The sequence below is a fragment of the Camelus ferus genome, chromosome 33, assembly GCF_009834535.1.
Source record: "Camelus ferus isolate YT-003-E chromosome 33, BCGSAC_Cfer_1.0, whole genome shotgun sequence".
NCBI classification, from domain to species: domain Eukaryota; kingdom Metazoa; phylum Chordata; class Mammalia; order Artiodactyla; family Camelidae; genus Camelus; species Camelus ferus.
The window spans coordinates 14,288,639-14,306,786 of record NC_045728.1 but is presented as its reverse complement, the minus strand read 5'-3'; the positions used below and the strand labels follow the sequence as shown (position 1 = coordinate 14,306,786).

Here is an 18,148-nt window from a genome sequence, read left to right as displayed (position 1 = left end):
CTTGGGAAGTGGAAGGGAAGGAACAAATGTAAGGCAAGAAAATCGTGGTGATTCCCCTGCAGCCTCCCGAGCATCTGGTACTGCCCCTCGGCTGCATTTCACGCTAGAGATGTCACTACAGCGACACTAAGGTTTCAAAGGGACTAACTAGGTGAAGCTAGTTAAAGGAAAAATGCAGTCATCATCGATCGGCCTCATCGTCCTGCCACCCAGAGCTCCGCACTCCGTCACCCCTCGGTGATGGGGACCCAGGGCTCTTATACAGTTACTGCCTACAGCATCCTCTAGAAACAAGCCCGAACGGGAGATGCAGGAAGGGACAGGGTCTCACCTCCCACACCACCCATGGGAAAGCGCGCTGCACTCGCCCACTGATCTGGGCTTCGCTGCTTTTCTCTGTGAATTCGTGCAGGTCGACCAGCCACTCTGAGCCACTGGGCACAATAAATACAACTCACAGGACTGTTTTCAGAGGCCAGTGTGTTGCTGAATATGAAAGAGCCTCTCTGGGCCGGGGTCTGGCGTATCACGGACACTCAGTAAGTGTTCGCCAAATTGAAAGTCGCGGGAGCAAACCCCAAGCAGGGCTTTATTCCAGTTCTAGTCTTTGATTCAAGGCAAATACTTATCAGCCTTTTGGGGTGAGGGTTTTACGACACACTCAGCATGGTTCTCAGATGGGAAGGTGCCCCGGAAACAAACACTAGCTGAGTTGAAGTCACCAAGCCCCTTCTGTTCATTTATGCAGAAAGGCAGACAGTGTGACTGTCCTGGGTGGAGGTCGAGGTGGTGGGCCAGAAGGCTGAAGGCCACCGAGTCTGAGTTATCATTCGGGTGTGCCATTTAAGTCTCAGGATATCCAGCTCTGGTTGTTGGCTAGACACGAGAAGGTTTTTTTTTTTTTTTTTAATGTTGATTTTTCTCCCTTCTCAAGGAACTTGACTTTGTTAATTTAAACAACAGTGGACATTACTTAATGCAACAGACACAATCCTCCCAAGACATTAAGCATCACCAGAGAGACCTCCCGAGTCCTCTCTGTTCATCTCCTAGTGATAAGGACTTAGAGGTGTGACTGCCTTTTCCGTTTTAAGCAACAGGAAGGCACTGAGGATGATACTGGAGTTTTTCTTAAGGGAGCAGACATCTGATAAAAGAGGACAAGGTTGTAAAGTGTTTCCAAATAGACATTTCCCACTGGAATCTCTCTCTGTAGAAAGATGCGTCAGGGGACCTCAGGCATTTGCGGGTGTGAGGATGGATTAATGATCATGGTGAAGTCACCCCAAAGCAGTGTCCAACCTGTAGAACTGGAAGTCACATTTTGTGTTACAGCCTGCCAGCTCTTTAATTTGGAGGGGAAGTTCCTATTTGATGGTCCTCTTCCTCCGCACCAGGGAAACAGTAGCATGTTGGATTATGGAAAGATCAGCAACACTGTGAAGTTCAAACTCATATGGTGGCAAAGCCATCGACAAGGTGGGGCAGACCCAACACCATGTGTCAGTCTACTGCTTCTGTACTGAATGGAACTTTAAGTAAATCTACATGTTTTAACCTTCTGCAACCCGACACTTTTCCATGGCATTTAGGACCCTCTCAGTAGGAAACTGGTCCCATAATTTAGGAGAGTCCATGGGACAATGACACTGAAAACACCTGAGTGGAGTTTAAGGTCTTCTCTGAATGGAAGAGAGCATGAGTCAAGGCTGAGAGCTCTTTCCTGATCGTCAGCACGTGGCTCTGGACCTGATGGGCTTCGGAGAGCCCAGCTCTCCCCTCCTCGTTCCCGGGAGGCACAGGCTGAACTGCAAAGTGTCCAAGAGGGAGAAGATTCTCAAGAAGACCCCAGAACAAAGGAAGTGTGGGTTTCACAGCGGCAGGATAACCCCTTTAAACTAAAGTCTTGTTTCCTATAGAGGCGGGAAGACCATGTGCTTAAATTCTGATTCTGTCTTTTGGGTAAATCATTGCACCTCTGGAGCCCGTTTCCTCCTTTGTAAACCGAGACTGACAACCCTCCCTTAGCAATCTCACAGGAGTTTCATGACAATCTTTCCAGGGCTGCCTCCTTCTCCTCTGTTGGTCTTCCTGTCCCAGTGGATTGTGAAACTACCCTCCACCTCTTCCCAGCCTTAGTCACTCGCGTTCACTTTACCCAGGCTTATTTTTCCTGCGGCATTTGTCACTGTCCGACACTATCTTGTGTTCTGAGCCTGTCTCCCCGACTAGAATGTAACTAAGCGGGCAGGGGCCTGGCACGTGAAATCCACGGTAGCTCCAGCTCCCGGGTGGTCCTGTTCACCATTGCATCCATGGTGCCCAGGCCAGAGCCTAGCACGTAGGAGGAACTCGAGCGATGGTCAAGTGCGTGCAGATCAAATGAGCTAATCTGTGTGCAAGAGCTTTCTGAGCTATCAAGGGCCATACAAATCAAGTTCAGCCAGACTTCAAGGACACTCATAATAACCAGACGGTCATGACATCCCATCCCAGAACTGACCTATGGATCTCACGGCCTTTAAGTGCTTCCATTAACTAAACCCAGACCAGAGTTTTGAGCCCTTGTTTCCTCTGTAATCCACGTAAGGGACAATAGCTGGCTCACCTAGACTATTTCTTAACACCCAGTGTGGATAATCAAAGCCACTCAGAATTAGCTTTCCATCCACAGTTTTCTATGGGTCGTGATGGAGATGTTGATTTTTCCAAATCACTTTCTCATCCTTAGGGCCAGAGTTGAAAACATGTCTTTGGGAAGCATGAGAGCCTGGAATTTCTTGCTGGTGTCTTTGCTTCAAAAGCCAAAGCCTGATGGATTGCTCTGACTGTGCTGGAGGGCCATTCTCTGGCACATTGGATATTTACCAACCTCCGCTAAACAGTCCCTGAAGGCCCTTCCATGGCTGCAGGGAGGGAGGCAGTTGGAGACATCTTTTAAAAGTTTGAAAATAAAATAGAAGGATAAATAGGCTTAAAGCTATTCGATTCCACATGGGTGGCAATAACCACCAGCTGTCACCAGGAAACAGCAGATGTAATTGATGAAACAATTCAAAACTCTTGTGGCTCCATCATCAACAGAGTTAACACCCCAAAAAGTAAATGAAAGGGTTCAGAGTAGAACTGGATAAGCTCCCCAGGTCTGCCAATAATTAAATCACTGAACTACACACAAGCATAATTTCTTAATGCAGATTCAAGAGGAGGATCAGCTGGGCAACTTGCGTTTCTGGGCTGAGGCTGGGGCACCACATGTTGCTTATGAAATTGTCATTAGCTGAGGTGGCAGTGGTGGATGGGGGAGGTGGGGGGCAAGGGGCGTGCAGAAGACAGACCGTCATTATTTCAAAGGATATGCGGAAGCAACATTTATCCATAAGAAGGAAAGAATGAAATTCCTACCCAGATGGGGCAGGGAATGGATGGTAATATTATTCATTACCACAGTTTAGCATTAAATGCGCAACACCTACTCTAATTTATTGATGGACTGTTTAAGACGGGTGTTAACCTGTTTGTCTTGTATTATAATTGAATTCAGTCTCTAGGCTACAGAGATTTGAGAAGTTCATCCTTTCTCAATCAATATGCTCCCCTTCAGTGACCCATTTCAAGACAGCTTCATAAAAAGTAATGTATTTTGTTTTAATAAATTTAAACACTATGACAGCTGCTCAATTTTTATTGGTTGTTTTTTTTTCCCCTCTTCGGATGTCTCTTTGCTGCTGAGTGAGGCCAAACTCACAATCAATAGTAATTGATTAATCAGAATCCCCTTGGAACAAAGGTGCTAATCAGTTTTTGATTAGTTCATCAAACCAGATGCAAAGGCAGCCCAGCCCCAGCCTGAGACCATCCGCTTTCTACTTGACTTACGGCTCCCACGGAATCTGACTGCAGTGTTCCTGGAGGGGGCGGGGAGGGAAAGGGGACAGCGTAATTATTCATTTAACCAAATTATTATGAACACAAACAGTTGCTGGTTTATCGCTCCTGACTCTGGGGCGATTCACAGAACTGCAGGAAGGCTGCATCGGACTTGGTGCAGAGCGAGACCTGGAGATTCCTTAATGGATGCTGTTGGGGGAGGGGTAAACCTGATTTAGTCCTATTTTCCTAAAGAGGAGAAAAACGACTTCCGCATATCTGAGTGATCCTTGTCTGGCTAACGTGCCAAGAGGGATCAGAGCCGAGGAGAACCCGGTCCCTTCTTCATACTTGGGAAGATCCAATTGCCAGGGCCACAGTGTCAGAGAGCTGTTTTATTTATGGTCCAGATCAGAACGGAGGAGATTACTCACATCCCGCCTGACATTCTAAGCAGGGAAAAGGACTTATCTACTCTTATTTCAAAAGAAAATCAGGCTAACGTTTCTGCAATTTCTCTAAATACACCACAGATGAGAGGCAAAAATAAAACATTCCCTTGATGGCCGGCTCTTTCTAATCTTCTATTTATTTATCTATCTAAATTCATCAGGATTTGGAATTCATTTATTCATCCAACAAGTATCAATTGAGTGCTTAGGACACGACAGGCATACAGCAGTGAGCAAAACCAACGTGGCCTCCTGGAGCTTCCGCTCTTGGGGGGGAAATCCAACCGCTAAGCTCAGACGGGGACACGCTACATAACAGAAAAATAAAAGGCATCCGGGAAGCACAGAGTGGGCAATAAATCTATTGCTTTTGAAAGACAGTGGGTCTGTCTTATTGTCTCATTGGGTCTTCCTGCACCTCAACAACCAGCTATTCCAGGGAGTTGCAGCGAAGTCTCTTTAAAAAGAGGCAACGCGGAACCCTTGTTTCCAAAAGGCTGGAGGAAACATCCACAGTCCTCTGCCTTGGTTCCTCCCGATGAGGAAGGCCCCTTCCTTACTGACTTGTAAGAAGTGACCGATCAAAATGTTTCCGCAGCTGTAGCTGGCTGGCAGTGGAGTCCCATGACATCATGGGAGCTCATATAATTGTTCAGCTCTGACCATTTAAAATCTCTTCTCCCCTCCTTTTTAGGATATGCTTCTTATTCTGGATTAGTAACACCTAAATCCTGGAATCGAGCATGAAGCCTACTTTTGCAAGAGCGCACTGTGCTGTGAAAAAGGTCTGAGGTGGATAATTAGCTTACATCATGGTGTGTGACAAAACAATTGTCCCCCCTTCCTCCTTTCCCTTCCACACCCCTTTCTTCGAAGATCAACTCTGACATGGCTTTTCTAGTCTATTCCAAAGGAGATACTCAGTAAGAGGTGTTTTTTTTTTTTTTTAAATAAAGATCTTGTCTCATAATCCAACATCCTTAAACAGCTTTGAAATGCAATAGATTTCTCATGAACCATTGTATATCTAGAACATAAGAATTATTTTAAGCCACTGAACAGAGTGGCTTTGGTACCATCTCAAGGATGATTTGACCTCTACTAAATTACAGCGTCAGCCCCAATGTTAAATATACGTGCTGCCACCACAGGGAAGAGAGGTGGGTGGGGAGGAAGTAAGGGTTAATAAAAACTGGTTTTTCTTTAGTCTCAAAACCCACAATTGCTAATGGACTGCTCAGCAAACCAAATGGCCATGTTCTGGAAGTGGACGGAGGGTCCACAGGTTGGACACTGCAGAGCCTTACCTAATGACTAGCCCTTACCTGAGAGGTCCTCACTGTCCAGTTCTTCTGCGGAATTGGGCAACTGAGTAAGGCCTTACAAGTAAAAACAAATCGTTTTTCTTTTCATTCCTCAAGGGACATAAACAAAACACTTAAGAACTGAGGATGAATTTCTTTAAAAAAAAAAAAATGAGCCAAATCTCTTGCCATCTCTCTCTGTTTCGGATAGCTTGACTGTATTCAGCCATGAGTACATCTCGCCAATCATTTACTTTTGTTATTGGTACACAATCGAGGCAGAAAGATTCCTCAGTCTCCACTTTCAAAGCACATGATACATGAAGGTGAATGTTTAAACTCACTCGTTCATCACAGCATGCAAAAACAAAGAAAGCAAGCCTGATTGTTCGCTCTCAATGCGCCGACAGATTTGCTAAATACGAACGTATTTAGATGTTACATACCGATGTATGTAAGTTTTATTTCACAATTTACCGTAAATTGAAATCCTCTGCCAATACTGACAAATCCAGTTCATTATCAATTTATGATGATCTTGGATCACTTATTTCCAAAATGGTATGGCATCTGCTAACTGCAGATTGCAGGTTATGCCTTCACCAGAAAAATCTGATTTGCAAAATGATTTTTTTTTTCAAAAAAAGAATTTCAAAAATCAGTGGTATTCCTGAAAAAATAAAAAAGCCTCAAAGCTGAAAAAGCAGTTAGGTCAGGAGATAATCAAGCGGAGCTTGAAATGCCTAGATTCAAGTCACTGCCAAGGCTGGGCAGCCGGGATGGCGCTCAGCGAGCGCTGCTCTGATGCAAAAGGTGAAGAGGGAAGTAAGTAAACGATGTGGGGGTTCAGCAAGGAGACGGCTTCCACTTCCTCCCGCTGTACTTGCAGGCTGCTCCTTTAAAGAGGTCAAAAACACCGCCAAATGCTAGACAATCCAGGAGGTCTTTACCTGTTCTTTCCTGTTCTGCTCAAAGTCCTGTCCGATGTGAGCAGACCTGCTCCAGGTCCTCTAATTTGCACAGCTGGCTAATACTTCCTTAATGAGATCGGTCACTTCTGAGGATCCTTGCGGATCTATTAAACTGGAAGGAGGGGCATGTCTTGTTTATTTTTTCATCTTTCCCTTCTCTCACAGCCAAGCACAAAGTATACTCTCAGTAAGTATTTGCTGAATCCATGATTTGAGAGTAATGCTTAGCGAACACCAACAAGGGCATAAACAAATGCTCTGGAAACAAGCCATGCCAAACTGATCGTCCCCAAATCAACAGAAAGATTTACATAGAAACGGACAGTAAAAGCTTGGATTTTGTAAGTTGTTGTATAAAGAAGCCAAATGCATATTGATGGCCAGGTTGGTGCTGTGAAAGGAAGGGTCCTACCAGCTCTTGAAGAATTTCCATCTTGACTCCTGGGTGCCAGTATCCAAGGGCATGCACCAGTTGTGAATGGGAGGACTCGAAGCCCACGGATGCTCCCAAACTATGGATTTAGGCAACTATGGGAAAGCAATGAGTCATGCAATAAATTATAGAGGCAACTGAGTAAGGACACTCTCCACTCGCTTCTGGAATCTGATTGGTCGAGAGTGTTCCTATTGCTAATTGGCTTTATTCATTGTATAAAGACTGATGAATACAATTATTTGAATAATTGTTACAAATGGGCAACATAAAGTACTTCTCTGTAGTTAATTATGAATTTGCAGTTCTCAGAAGGCTAATTCCTCACTTCTACGTGGCCCAATGAACATCAAAGCATTCTACCTACGTGCTTGGCACCCACTGAACCGTATTAAACGAGGATGTTTCAAGTAGGCAGCTTTACTGCTGAAGGCTTGTTTCCCTGGGGAGGGCATTAGAAAGCTAATTTTAAAAAATAAAGACAAATATGTTTATGAAATATCATTGATATGCAAAGTTTCCCATTAAAAAGCAACAGACAGTTTATATACACCTCATTAAAGATGAAACTGTCATTTTTAATGGCATAAACTTTAAAATATACCAAATCATCTGGAATCTACTGCTCAGATTATATCTGAAAGTGGGAAGCCACTTAGGTTAGTGGCATCAAATTTGTTTTTGCACGACTATTGTATTTTATGAATTTATAGTGCTCCGCCAGGAGTTGGATAATTTCTGAATAAATATAATTAAGAAGAGTTTACTGAAGCACTGCATGTACAGGCGAGGACAGGCAAAATTTACCTCCTAAAATTGCTTCAGCTTAGGTAGTTTTCTTTCAAGATAAAAACTAGGTACTTCTCATTTTCTCAAAGAGAAAGACAAAGATGCATTTTACGAGGCAGAGAATAGTCTTCAAGAGGAAACCACAATTTACCAGTAAGTGGGAAATTACTTCTTGGCTTTTCTCTTGAAATTTTCGTATCATCCGTTAAAGCCCTTTCTTGTCACTTCGATTAAAATGTATTCAACACATTTTCTTTGAACTTTGTTAAACAAGTGAAAGTTTTGCTTCTGGTCCATAAGGGATTTTCTTTTGAGCAATTAATAAAATCCAAAGGGCAAACATGATCATTTAATACACGCCTGAGAGTCGTCTCTCGTGCAGATGTGAATTTCGCTTCTTCATGAAGCGACACGTTTCGCATGAGCCCGAAGCCCCTCAGATGGGGCTATAGTTACTGTGACTCTTCCTTTCCGACAGAAACTGCTGGCTTCTGAAAAGCAGTATGTACAGTGTGGCAAAATTTTAAACCAGGTGAAGGAAAACCTCAAGAATTAGAAACAGTAAGAAATACTAGAGACATTTAAATAAATTCAAGGTCAAGTAAAATTTAAATGTTCGTGGGTTCAGTTCAGCAGGGTTTCAGGTTTTTTTTTTCCCTAAAAATTTCAAGAAAGTAATCATCAAATAAAACCTCTAGGAAACAAAAACATCCCACTGGTCCTAGAACCATTCCCATTAGGAAAAAGTAGGCGATGGTCTGTCTCTTACCGAAGCAGCATACATCTGATCAGTTGGCCGTTTTATGGAAACTGTTACTTCCATCACCAGCCATAAGAGTTCAGACGCCCCGGGGTAGTTTTAATCTAAAAGCTCAGTCAGTCATCCTGTTCTTCCTGCTTTGTCAGCTTTGGTGGAGAGTTTTTCCCTTCGTTCACGCCGTTAAACAGTAGCACATTGTTTCCAAACTGCATAATCAAGGCTGAAACACAATCTGCAGGTCCTGCAGCCATTCGTAAACCTCTTAAGCCGTGTTCTTGAGTAGAACATACAATGTCTGCAGAGTCCCTTGACTGAATGACAGCCTTCCAATGCCAAGGTTGTGTACTCATACAGAGATGTGCAGAGGGGCACACACACAGATGGTGGACATAGAGGTTGTAATAATGCGCACTGCTGGCTATTTTTCTTTAAAACGGGCTTCAGGAGTTTCCCCACAATTGACGAGAAAGTAAGATAAGAATTTCACGTGCTTTTAGAATTCCATCACGGCTTGCCCTACTTATAAAAAGAAGCCAGGGCAAGGGAGACCCATGCGGGAGTTACTGAAGGGCAGCGGACTGGGGCAAGAGCATGTAACTAGTACTGGCCAAACATTTTGAAACCAAAACTGAAAGTGAAGAATTATTTCAGAGGGGTTCCCAGTTTGAGTCTCCCTACAATTGCATACTGAATGAAAAACTGTTTAAAAACTCATTTGGGATTATAAATTCATGAGATCATCAGCCTCGAATGTATCCAGAGGTGGAAAGCAAAAGGTTGGGTAGACTTGAAAATAATAGAATAGCGGGGTTGGGGGTGGGGGAGAAGGAGAGAGAGAGAGAGAGGGAGAGAGAGGACCCCAAACCCAGGGGGAGCCAGCTGACCGCAGTGCAGCAGAAGCACAAACACTATTCCAGACCATGGGCATGCTGCCACCCAGAACCTCACCGGGGGAGGCGGGTGGGGGAAGGGAGAGGGGACACACAGGGCAGAAAAAGAACACGGCACAAGACACTTACTGAGAAGCGCCCACGCTTGCACAGACAAATAAAAACCATCACACGCACCCATACATCAATAACCATGAGAACGACTACACCACCCATGCTTTAAGTCACTCATGCATTTCTGCCATCAATTTCAGACCACGTGGTACCAGGATTTGGCAGAGTGCTTTTTGCATTGCTCAACATGCACACATGACACAGGAGTCTTCCTGTCCAGGCCTTAAGGATGAGCTCCAAAAACACAAATGCTCCAGATCCTTCTTCAAAGAAGATCCCTTCGGTCACCCTAGTCTGAGAATCCCATTCTGACACTCACATTTATTTCTACCATCAATTAGATCCTTAAAGACACACTGTGGCTGATTGCTGTTTGGTTTCTTTTTGGAGAAAATCCATTTGATTTTTGAATCATGCCCATGCACTTCTAACCTTCCAATACATGCTTATTCCAATCAGATATTGGTAAGAACGAAAGGTCAACATACATAAGCAACTGATTTACTTCATACATACTCTAGCAACACAAGCTTGAACAAAATATTTTAATGAGTCTTCAAAGGGAAAGCATTGTATAAAATTATATATCTTTTTGTTTTAGAAAAGAGAAATATGGAAATAAATGCAGTATGAAAACTTTTGAGACCAGTAAAATGGTAGCAACCAGCTGTCCTCGTGTGTCTTGTCATTTAAGTTGTCGAGTTATCAAACCACAACATTTTTCTAGGGCCAGATCTTCAAAATGAACATCTCAAGATTATTCTCAAATGAATCTGAGTCCCATGGTTGTTGTACCAAAGCAGCTAGGTTTTACCCATACACTACTTGAATAAAATCAGTTTAGTAGGCTCATCTCTTTGGAAATCTGGTCCCCTGCTTTGTAATTTCTATACCATATTCTATTATCTTTTCTATCCTGACAGCTGACCTGGAAGACGTTCTCCCCTCTGTCAAATAAAATTCTAGATATTACTTTGGCTTTCGTTGAAGCTTTTTTGCTGTGGGCTGCAGAGTATGCTGTTCTAAATCGTAGTAAGAGCCGTCTCTGAGGATGTTAGGAAGAATTTAGGCAAGTTGGGGCATGTATTTATAGATGTGTTTTACAGGCATCAACCTAGGTTAACACGTCTCCTGCTGTTAAGGAATCATATGGCTATTTTTACTTTCTTTTTTTCTCCCCAAATTTCTTGGCTCTAGGTGTACTTCTCATGCACTGCTGATCAGTAACATCCTACTGGGGTATTACTGATTTCAACACTGTCCCCGAACTAATAATAAGACAGTGGTTGCTTCTCACAGCACACAGGCATCTGTTTCCTGCCACAGGAATGCTAGCAAGTCCTATTCTAAGGGTCTCTTTATTATTTCACAGAAAGAGATCACCTCCACTTTCTCCTTCTCCAGAGAGAAACACCAGTATCCTAAAACCAGGATTGGCCCCTAAATTCATTTCTCATTTTTCAGGGTCAGGGCACATATTTCCTACTATGAACACCCCACCCAACGCCAAGACCTAACTACCATTAGAGTCACATAAGTACGTGGGTTTTATTGAAGGGACCCAGAAAACAGAAGTCTGGAGTCCTAGGAGATAAATGATCAATATTTCTTCAAAGATCTCACAGAATTCAGGAATCTTATGGTCACATTTGACCCTGGAGTTAATTATAGAAAGCTCAGAACTTAAAGCATCTTAAAAAGAATAGAACAAAATCTCTTGAACCACATTAAAATAGCCTTAAAGCTCTGAGAATAATCGATAAAAGTCAGGAAGCGCTCAATTAATGATGAAACCTACAAATAACTAAGCTTAATGGAGCACAATGCCTGAGATGCAGCCAGAACTATGGGGCATTACCTCACGAAGTGGAAGTTTTACACCTAATTGATTTCTCATGATTGTCGGTGTAGCTGGCCCTTTAATTTATGAACTTTCCCTTTGCGCTAATGACAGGAAAGGGCAGAGTGAGGTGGGGGTGCGGTGGGGAGGGGTATTGCCCCATACCCAAATTTGTTTTGCTTTCTCAGAATTTCTTATCAGAAGATCCACACGTGGGGGTGGCCTAGGGGTGACCAGCCAAGTAGCAAGTTCTGACTTTCAAGGATAGCTCGCAAAAGATAGGTTGTGCTTAGAGATTTTGAACTGCTAAGTCCTCAGACGTAAGTCTATTCAAGGAAGTCAGTCTGTGCTAGGAAGAGATGACTCTGAAATTTGAATGAACAGCACAGGGCTGGCTGACCACCTCTTGTCATTTAAATGATAGATTTCAACCCTGCACAATGTGCCGAGTGAAATCAGTAAGCCCTTTACCAAATAATTCCCTTGGATTATTAAAATTCAGCCCATTTTTTTTAGCTAACATATCTTTCTCCAAGCACTGTATTATCAAGGGTTGGGTTTGAGCTAAGTAATAAAGTAATATACAGATGAAACACGATTCTAATTTTCTGATTGGAGAGACACAGGAAAGTGAACAGACCTCTTCCAACCAAGAAAATCAGTGGAGAAACTGGGAAAAGGATTCCCTGATGCCCTCTCCTGGGCTTTACTCACTCAGTTTTTCTCACCTTTTGGCTAAAATTGTAACCAATTTTGTTAGTATTTTGCCCCCAAGATACCCCTACACAAATGAGTTTTCTAAGTCCCGGTTAATGCTGTTAAAATGTACGTATGGCATCAGTTCTTGGTTTGGAGATATTTCCCGCTGAATGTTAGCATAAACTTTCATGCACGCGTGGAGATGAAGGGTGAACGTGTTGTGGACGTAAACACGATTGGGAACGTAGTTAAAAAGAACAACGTTCTTCCTCATCCCCTGGTCATGAATTTAAACAGGAATCTTCTGCCCTGACCTGCCCTTCAGTCTCAACTACTAAGGGACACCAATGATTCCTCTCCAAAACGTACCTGGGACTCCAGCCTATAAATGAAGAAGGCAAAGCTACTGGGCCTTTAATTCAAGGGCTACGATTTTTTAAGGAAAATATTAGGATTTTTTTTGGGGGGGGAATCCCTTATATTTCAATGTCTGGCGGAGTTATAGAAATAAGGACTACGGGCACCTGAAACTCCCGCCAGCCCAGCCAGCCGGCGGGGAGGCGGCCTCGTCTCAGATTGCAACCACTGGCCACTGAACTCACAACAGAAATGACAAGACTCAACATCATTTCAAGCCTCGCGAACGATAGTATCTTTATGAGATCGGGCTACTGGGAAGGCGGTTTCCCTTGAAGACTCCATTTCTCTTTTTCCCAGGCTTGTCTTGCCTCTCAGCAGTGCTGAGTACGTAGATAAACAGTAATGTGGTACCAACCGTGAACTGCTGGTTCTGTCGTCGCCGTTGGGTCTACAGACGGGAACAGAGGATTGGAGGAAGGGAAGAAACAGGAGGAACGGCATGCAAAAAAAGGGAAAATGGAAAAAAATGGAACAGATAATATATGAGCAAGCTTTCAAAGAACATCGCGTGACAAGCAATAATAAATGAAAAGCCAAAAGCATTTGAAGTGAGTTGCACTGTTGTAAGACATGCCTTCAGCTCAAAGCTGCGAGCCAGTGAGGAAAACAGTAAATTCTTTGGTTCTGGGGGGTCTTGCCAGGACATATTTACTTGCTAGTCAATAGTCGGGGGAACATGCAAAGTGATGAGAAACACCAGTGCAAACTCAGTGACTGGTAGATGGCTCTGAACGCATCAAGGCTCAGGACTGTGACGGAAAAGCTGGCTGAATGACAGATTCATACATTCAAACATTGCCTTTGTTTTAACCCAACCCACCCGGGCACTCAGCCTTCATGACTGCCAATTAGGCGTCGCTGAATCAATTGCACTTTAAGCATCCTTTTCCGGCTTAAGCGCAGATGCCTGTAGATGAATATGTGGGTTCAAGTTTTCCATCCAGTGTGTTAATTCAGCAGAGTTTAGCTGGACAGTTCAGTGAACTGGGAGGCTACGGGAATTAACATGTTAAAGGTTTTCAGATTAGCTTCTCCACACACACACACGCACGCACTCACTACCGACCCATCCCTCACTCTGCAGATCTTACTACTTGACAATCTATTTTATTTTATCTTTTCCCCCTTATCAGAGGCACTGGAGATTGAACCCAGGAGCTCACACACACCAAGCATGGCTCTATCACTGAATTCTACCTGCCCCCACCCCGCTCTGTGACAATCTACAAGTGGAAAGTCTGCACTGGAAACACCCAAGTCCACACAATTTGCCAAACGTCACTTCTAATCATGTGATATTCCAAAAATTAAAGCATCCAGCCATCCCTTTGCTCACAGTCCAGAACCACATTCGCTGTCGGGAGCTGCCAGGAGTCCTGCCTTCGGGGCTGCATTAGGACATGTCGCGTGATGGGTTTTCATTGCCAGATGCACTTGCTGTGGAAGAAACTGTGGCCCGTCTCTTTCTTCTTCTGTTTCTGATGCCATTCAAGTTTCCTCCTTCTACTGGGCTTCAAAACCAGCCCTGCTGTGTTGGTTCCTCTTCACAGGAACGTCCTCAAGGGGTTCGAGACATTTTCTTTTACTTTTTGGCTAGAGAGGAAGTGGGATAAATACCTAACAAAATGCACGATGGTATTCTTTTTCCAGAGTCGTTTTAACACCATTCCTCTAGCCAACTTCATTCCAATGTCAACCCATCTGGCCGTGTTTTAATTTTTAGCTCTACCCTCTCAAGGTGTCTTCCTCCACGAGCCTCTTCTGGCCAGAAAGGAGTGGTGACAGCGACACAGGAGCTGGTCACGTGGAGCTGAAGTGGGATTCTGGGTTAACCCTGCAAGTAGTTACTTCTTCTTCTTCTTCTTTTTTTTTTCCTAATGCAGCTATTTAGCTGGTAATTATTTCCATGAGTTCTGGAGAGTTCAAAAGACTCCGACTTGAAACAGGCAATGTTTAAATGCACTAAAATGCCAAACATATCTTTTGGGTTTTTTTTTTTTTTTTTTTTTGGTCCAAGGAGCCTGGTGCTTCCGATTTATAAACATGACACATGAATTCACACCGGTGTTCCCCTTCATTTGGCATGCTTTCCTCAGGACCCTAGACCTTCAAAAAGTCAGAGCCCTCCCAAGGAGCCAGAATTAACCAGACGTCTGAGAGGCCACTGCAGCTTAATATAAATTATAGTCGAGCTTCTGAAGAATAGATGAAGGAAAGAAAAACATAAACCACATAAGAGCACAATACTTACTTACAAGTCAAGTCTGTATGCATAAAATAGCAGTTAAAAAACAATCCCCCAAATTGTGCAGTTGAAACATCTCTACATCAGATGCTCATGATACAGCTGACAGGTCTCCTTCTTGAAACATCTAAGTCAAGTCTTATGGTAGGGGGGCAAAAATCAAATGCACATTTGTACAGAAACACTTATATGCATGTAAATACATTTTATGGTGAGGCACTGGCTCCTTTCCAAAATTAAAAAAAAAAGCAATAAACACCTTGGCTTGTTATTTTTGTAGCTGCACTTCTAATAGGCTTTATTTTCACTAGGTAGATCATTAGTATAAGAGGAAAGAAAGAGGTGGAGTAAACCTTAAGGGTCCTCAAAAATCGTTATCTTAGCAGTAACCAATGACTCCCCAGTTCACTGTCTCCCCACATCACGGTCAGAGAAGTGACTCTGGGCGTCAGCTTCCCTGTGGGGCAAGACGATAAACACAGGCAGGTTCACAGTGCAGCTTGCTTCCCCATTCTGGGGATTGGAAATCCATCAATTGCACCCAACGGGAAAGAGAACGAGATGTTGGGAAGGAAAACACACAGTTCTGAAACAGTTAAAAGCAAACACATGTTCAAGGCAAACAACACAGGTGCTGTCTCTGGAAATGGCAGAACCACGATCAGCCAGGGGTGGGAGACGGCAGCAGAAATACAGGCTGGCTACAAAGTTTAGATGGATATTGAGGGTGTATCGGGGGAGTCACTGATTTCATTTCTCTAAGAGCATCTGGTGTGGTATCTGAACAGAGGCTATTTCAAGTAAAGAATGAAAAAAAAAATCTTTAGAAGTGACTTTGTGCTCCCCGCAGGAGAGTGCTATGACAGAATCTAATTCTCCTTCATAATTGCATTACGACTTCATGCAGAAACCACAGACACCCTGGCTCTGAAGTGAGTGCTGCTCTGTGAAGTAGGATTTATTAAGGTATCTTAATCAGGAGACTGGAGAGATGTGCTAGCCCACCCCTGTGAATCAACTTGTGGGGTCACTATATTGTTTGATAACATTCTAAGTGTACAGGCAAAACGCAGACGGTAAATTTGCAATATAAGGTAACTTACACTGTAATTAACTTGAGAAACGAGAGTGCCTAATTGCCCTCACAAAGGCTTTTTTTAAACTTCATTCTGTTGCTGCCTTTAAAAAATAATCTTTGCGCTAAGCCTAGGAGAAAAATAGGTCCCTAAGAGTTGAGCTGGACTTATGATGGTGTAGGGTTATGAAATTAAAAAGGCCTCATTGAGCTATTGTCTGTAGTTTCATTTTAATCACAATGAGGGTGAAATTTACTGTGCATTTCTTTTATATGGTCAAGAGGAAAACAATCCCATGTTCTCACAAACCCAGTTAAGTGTGGACCATCTTAATAGTCATTCTCTGGCTGCTTTATGAGTATAATTAAACACGGTATCCAAGGGCAGGGCCAGCACTGCTATTTGAAAGATGAGCATTTCACTAAATATCGACTTCTCAGTCTCCCAGCCATACAAACAGTTTATGGAGACTCTACCTTGAATAAATTAAACATCAACTATATTTCACGTGGCAGGATAAGGTATCTCCAAAAGGAAAAGGCTCGGACAATGGGTGAGATTAGAGACACTAGGCATTTAACCAAGTAGCAAACAAACAAACAAACAAACAAACAAACAAAAAAACCCAACAACAAAAAACCCTGCATGCAAGGCAGCTGGGCAATATTTAGTTGAAACAGTCATGTGTAAGCTCCACTGTGGCAGATTCTAATCCTTTCATATGGATTCTCTCCAACTTAGAATTGTTCATTGAGTGTGACAGACTGGGGGTTTAAAACTAATCCATAAATTAGTCCGTGGTCTCAAACACAACGGGTGCCATAAATGAAAATGAAAATCCGAGAACAAAATTAAATTCACAACCTTAAATACTTTCTCTTCTCCAATTGCTCTGTGGTGCTCCTGCTTTTCCAACGCCCAGGTTCCCTTCAAGGCTGCATTTTTGGGGGAGGTATGGGGGCAGGGGTGCGAGTACGGTGTATGTTAAAAAAAAATGCCCAGGGTAATAACCCGGAGAACCCAATCTGCTCGAAAGCAGAGCTTAATTGTAAAGAGTTTAAATTCTGCCATTTTGATTGTCATAAGCTGAAACGAACGCATACTAAGCAGTCCAGACATATTTTAATACACTTTCCCTCAGTTTATTTTCTTAACTCAAGTCAATAAGGAGCCAATGGGTTTTCTTAATTGAATTCCCCTTCAGCTTGTGTTACGGAGATGCTTTAAATCTAGACGCTGGGGCAGGCAAGGAATTCCCCTGACAATTTTATTCTCAGCGTCGTGCTGCGCTGGCCAATATATATTAAATATAGTTTTTCCTTTCCTTCTCTTTCTTTCTTTCCTTTTGACCTATCTGAAATCTATTGAAAGCAAACATATGTGTTGGAAAATTAAACTTTGACATTTGTTTTCTACTGGTTTCCCGGTTAATTCTCTCTCCATCTATGTTAGGCTTTAATTAAACTCCCAATTCTCTGGAAAGGGAGAAGTCTTAGAAGAGAACGGAAGCTAATAGGCCCTAACAGGAGACCCAGAATAAAGCTCTCTTATGTCTCAACGTCATCTCCCCTTTGAGTGAAGAGGCTGTGCGCCACGGGACAGCAGAAAGGGGGGCAGTTTTTTGTTTCTGTTTTTGGTTCCGCAATTTCAAGTTTTGTTAAAAGTGTCTTCAGAGTTGTTCACGGGTGCTGCCCTGCCCCTGAGATCGTTTCATTTGCAAACCAGATGTTCGGAAAATAACAGGAATCTGTACAGTGGTTTCATTTAACAGGGAAAACAATTGCTATCCCACGTTGTGTGGGAATGCTGGGCGGGGGAGGGACAGAGAGGGGCAAGGCGTGGGTGAGGCAGGAGGAGAGGGTGTTGCAGGAGGGTGACAGTGGCGGAGAGAGGGGAGCGGCTCTAGGCACAGCAGCTGACATTCACCTCGTCTTAGACGCTGAAGGGCTGGGTCCTTCCTGCCACGTCCTTAATTCCCCTACAAAGACAGCTCCAACCACCACTTCTAATCCTGAGAAACTTGCATTTTAGGATATTATTTTTTTGCACCATTGTGCATAAAAGTCTTTCGTATGAAAACATGTCAGTTCTTTCTCTCTTGGATTATTTTTCCACAAGGAGCATAAAAGTATGGGAAAGGATGCTAGCAGCATTAGAAAAGAAATCTTATTTCCCATTTCTCGTTCCTTTTTTTTTTTTAAAAAAAAAAGGCAGAATCAGGTGATGTTCATCCCTACAGTATTCTATTTTCTTCTGGTCCCTCATCAGTCAATATAGGTCCAAAG

General features: G+C 43.2%; 1 protein-coding gene across 4 annotated transcripts in view; it reads right to left on the bottom strand.

Annotated features, from left to right (window-relative positions):
- The window catches only part of CADM1 (cell adhesion molecule 1), a 315,991-nt gene that overhangs the window by 11,877 nt on the left and 285,966 nt on the right, over window positions 1–18,148 (bottom strand). The window contains exons 9-10 of one of the 4 annotated variants that reach the window (XM_032472547.1): window positions 12,898–12,930; window positions 5,648–5,701 (exon numbers count right to left, since the gene is read on the bottom strand). The exons of 2 other annotated variants lie outside the window; for them this stretch is intronic. In XM_032472547.1, coding sequence (XP_032328438.1) covers window positions 5,648–5,701; window positions 12,898–12,930 — 87 coding nt within the window. The remainder of the gene's footprint in view (window positions 1–5,647; window positions 5,702–12,897; window positions 12,931–18,148) is intronic. One more of the 4 variants, XM_032472548.1, reaches the window with a different exon arrangement.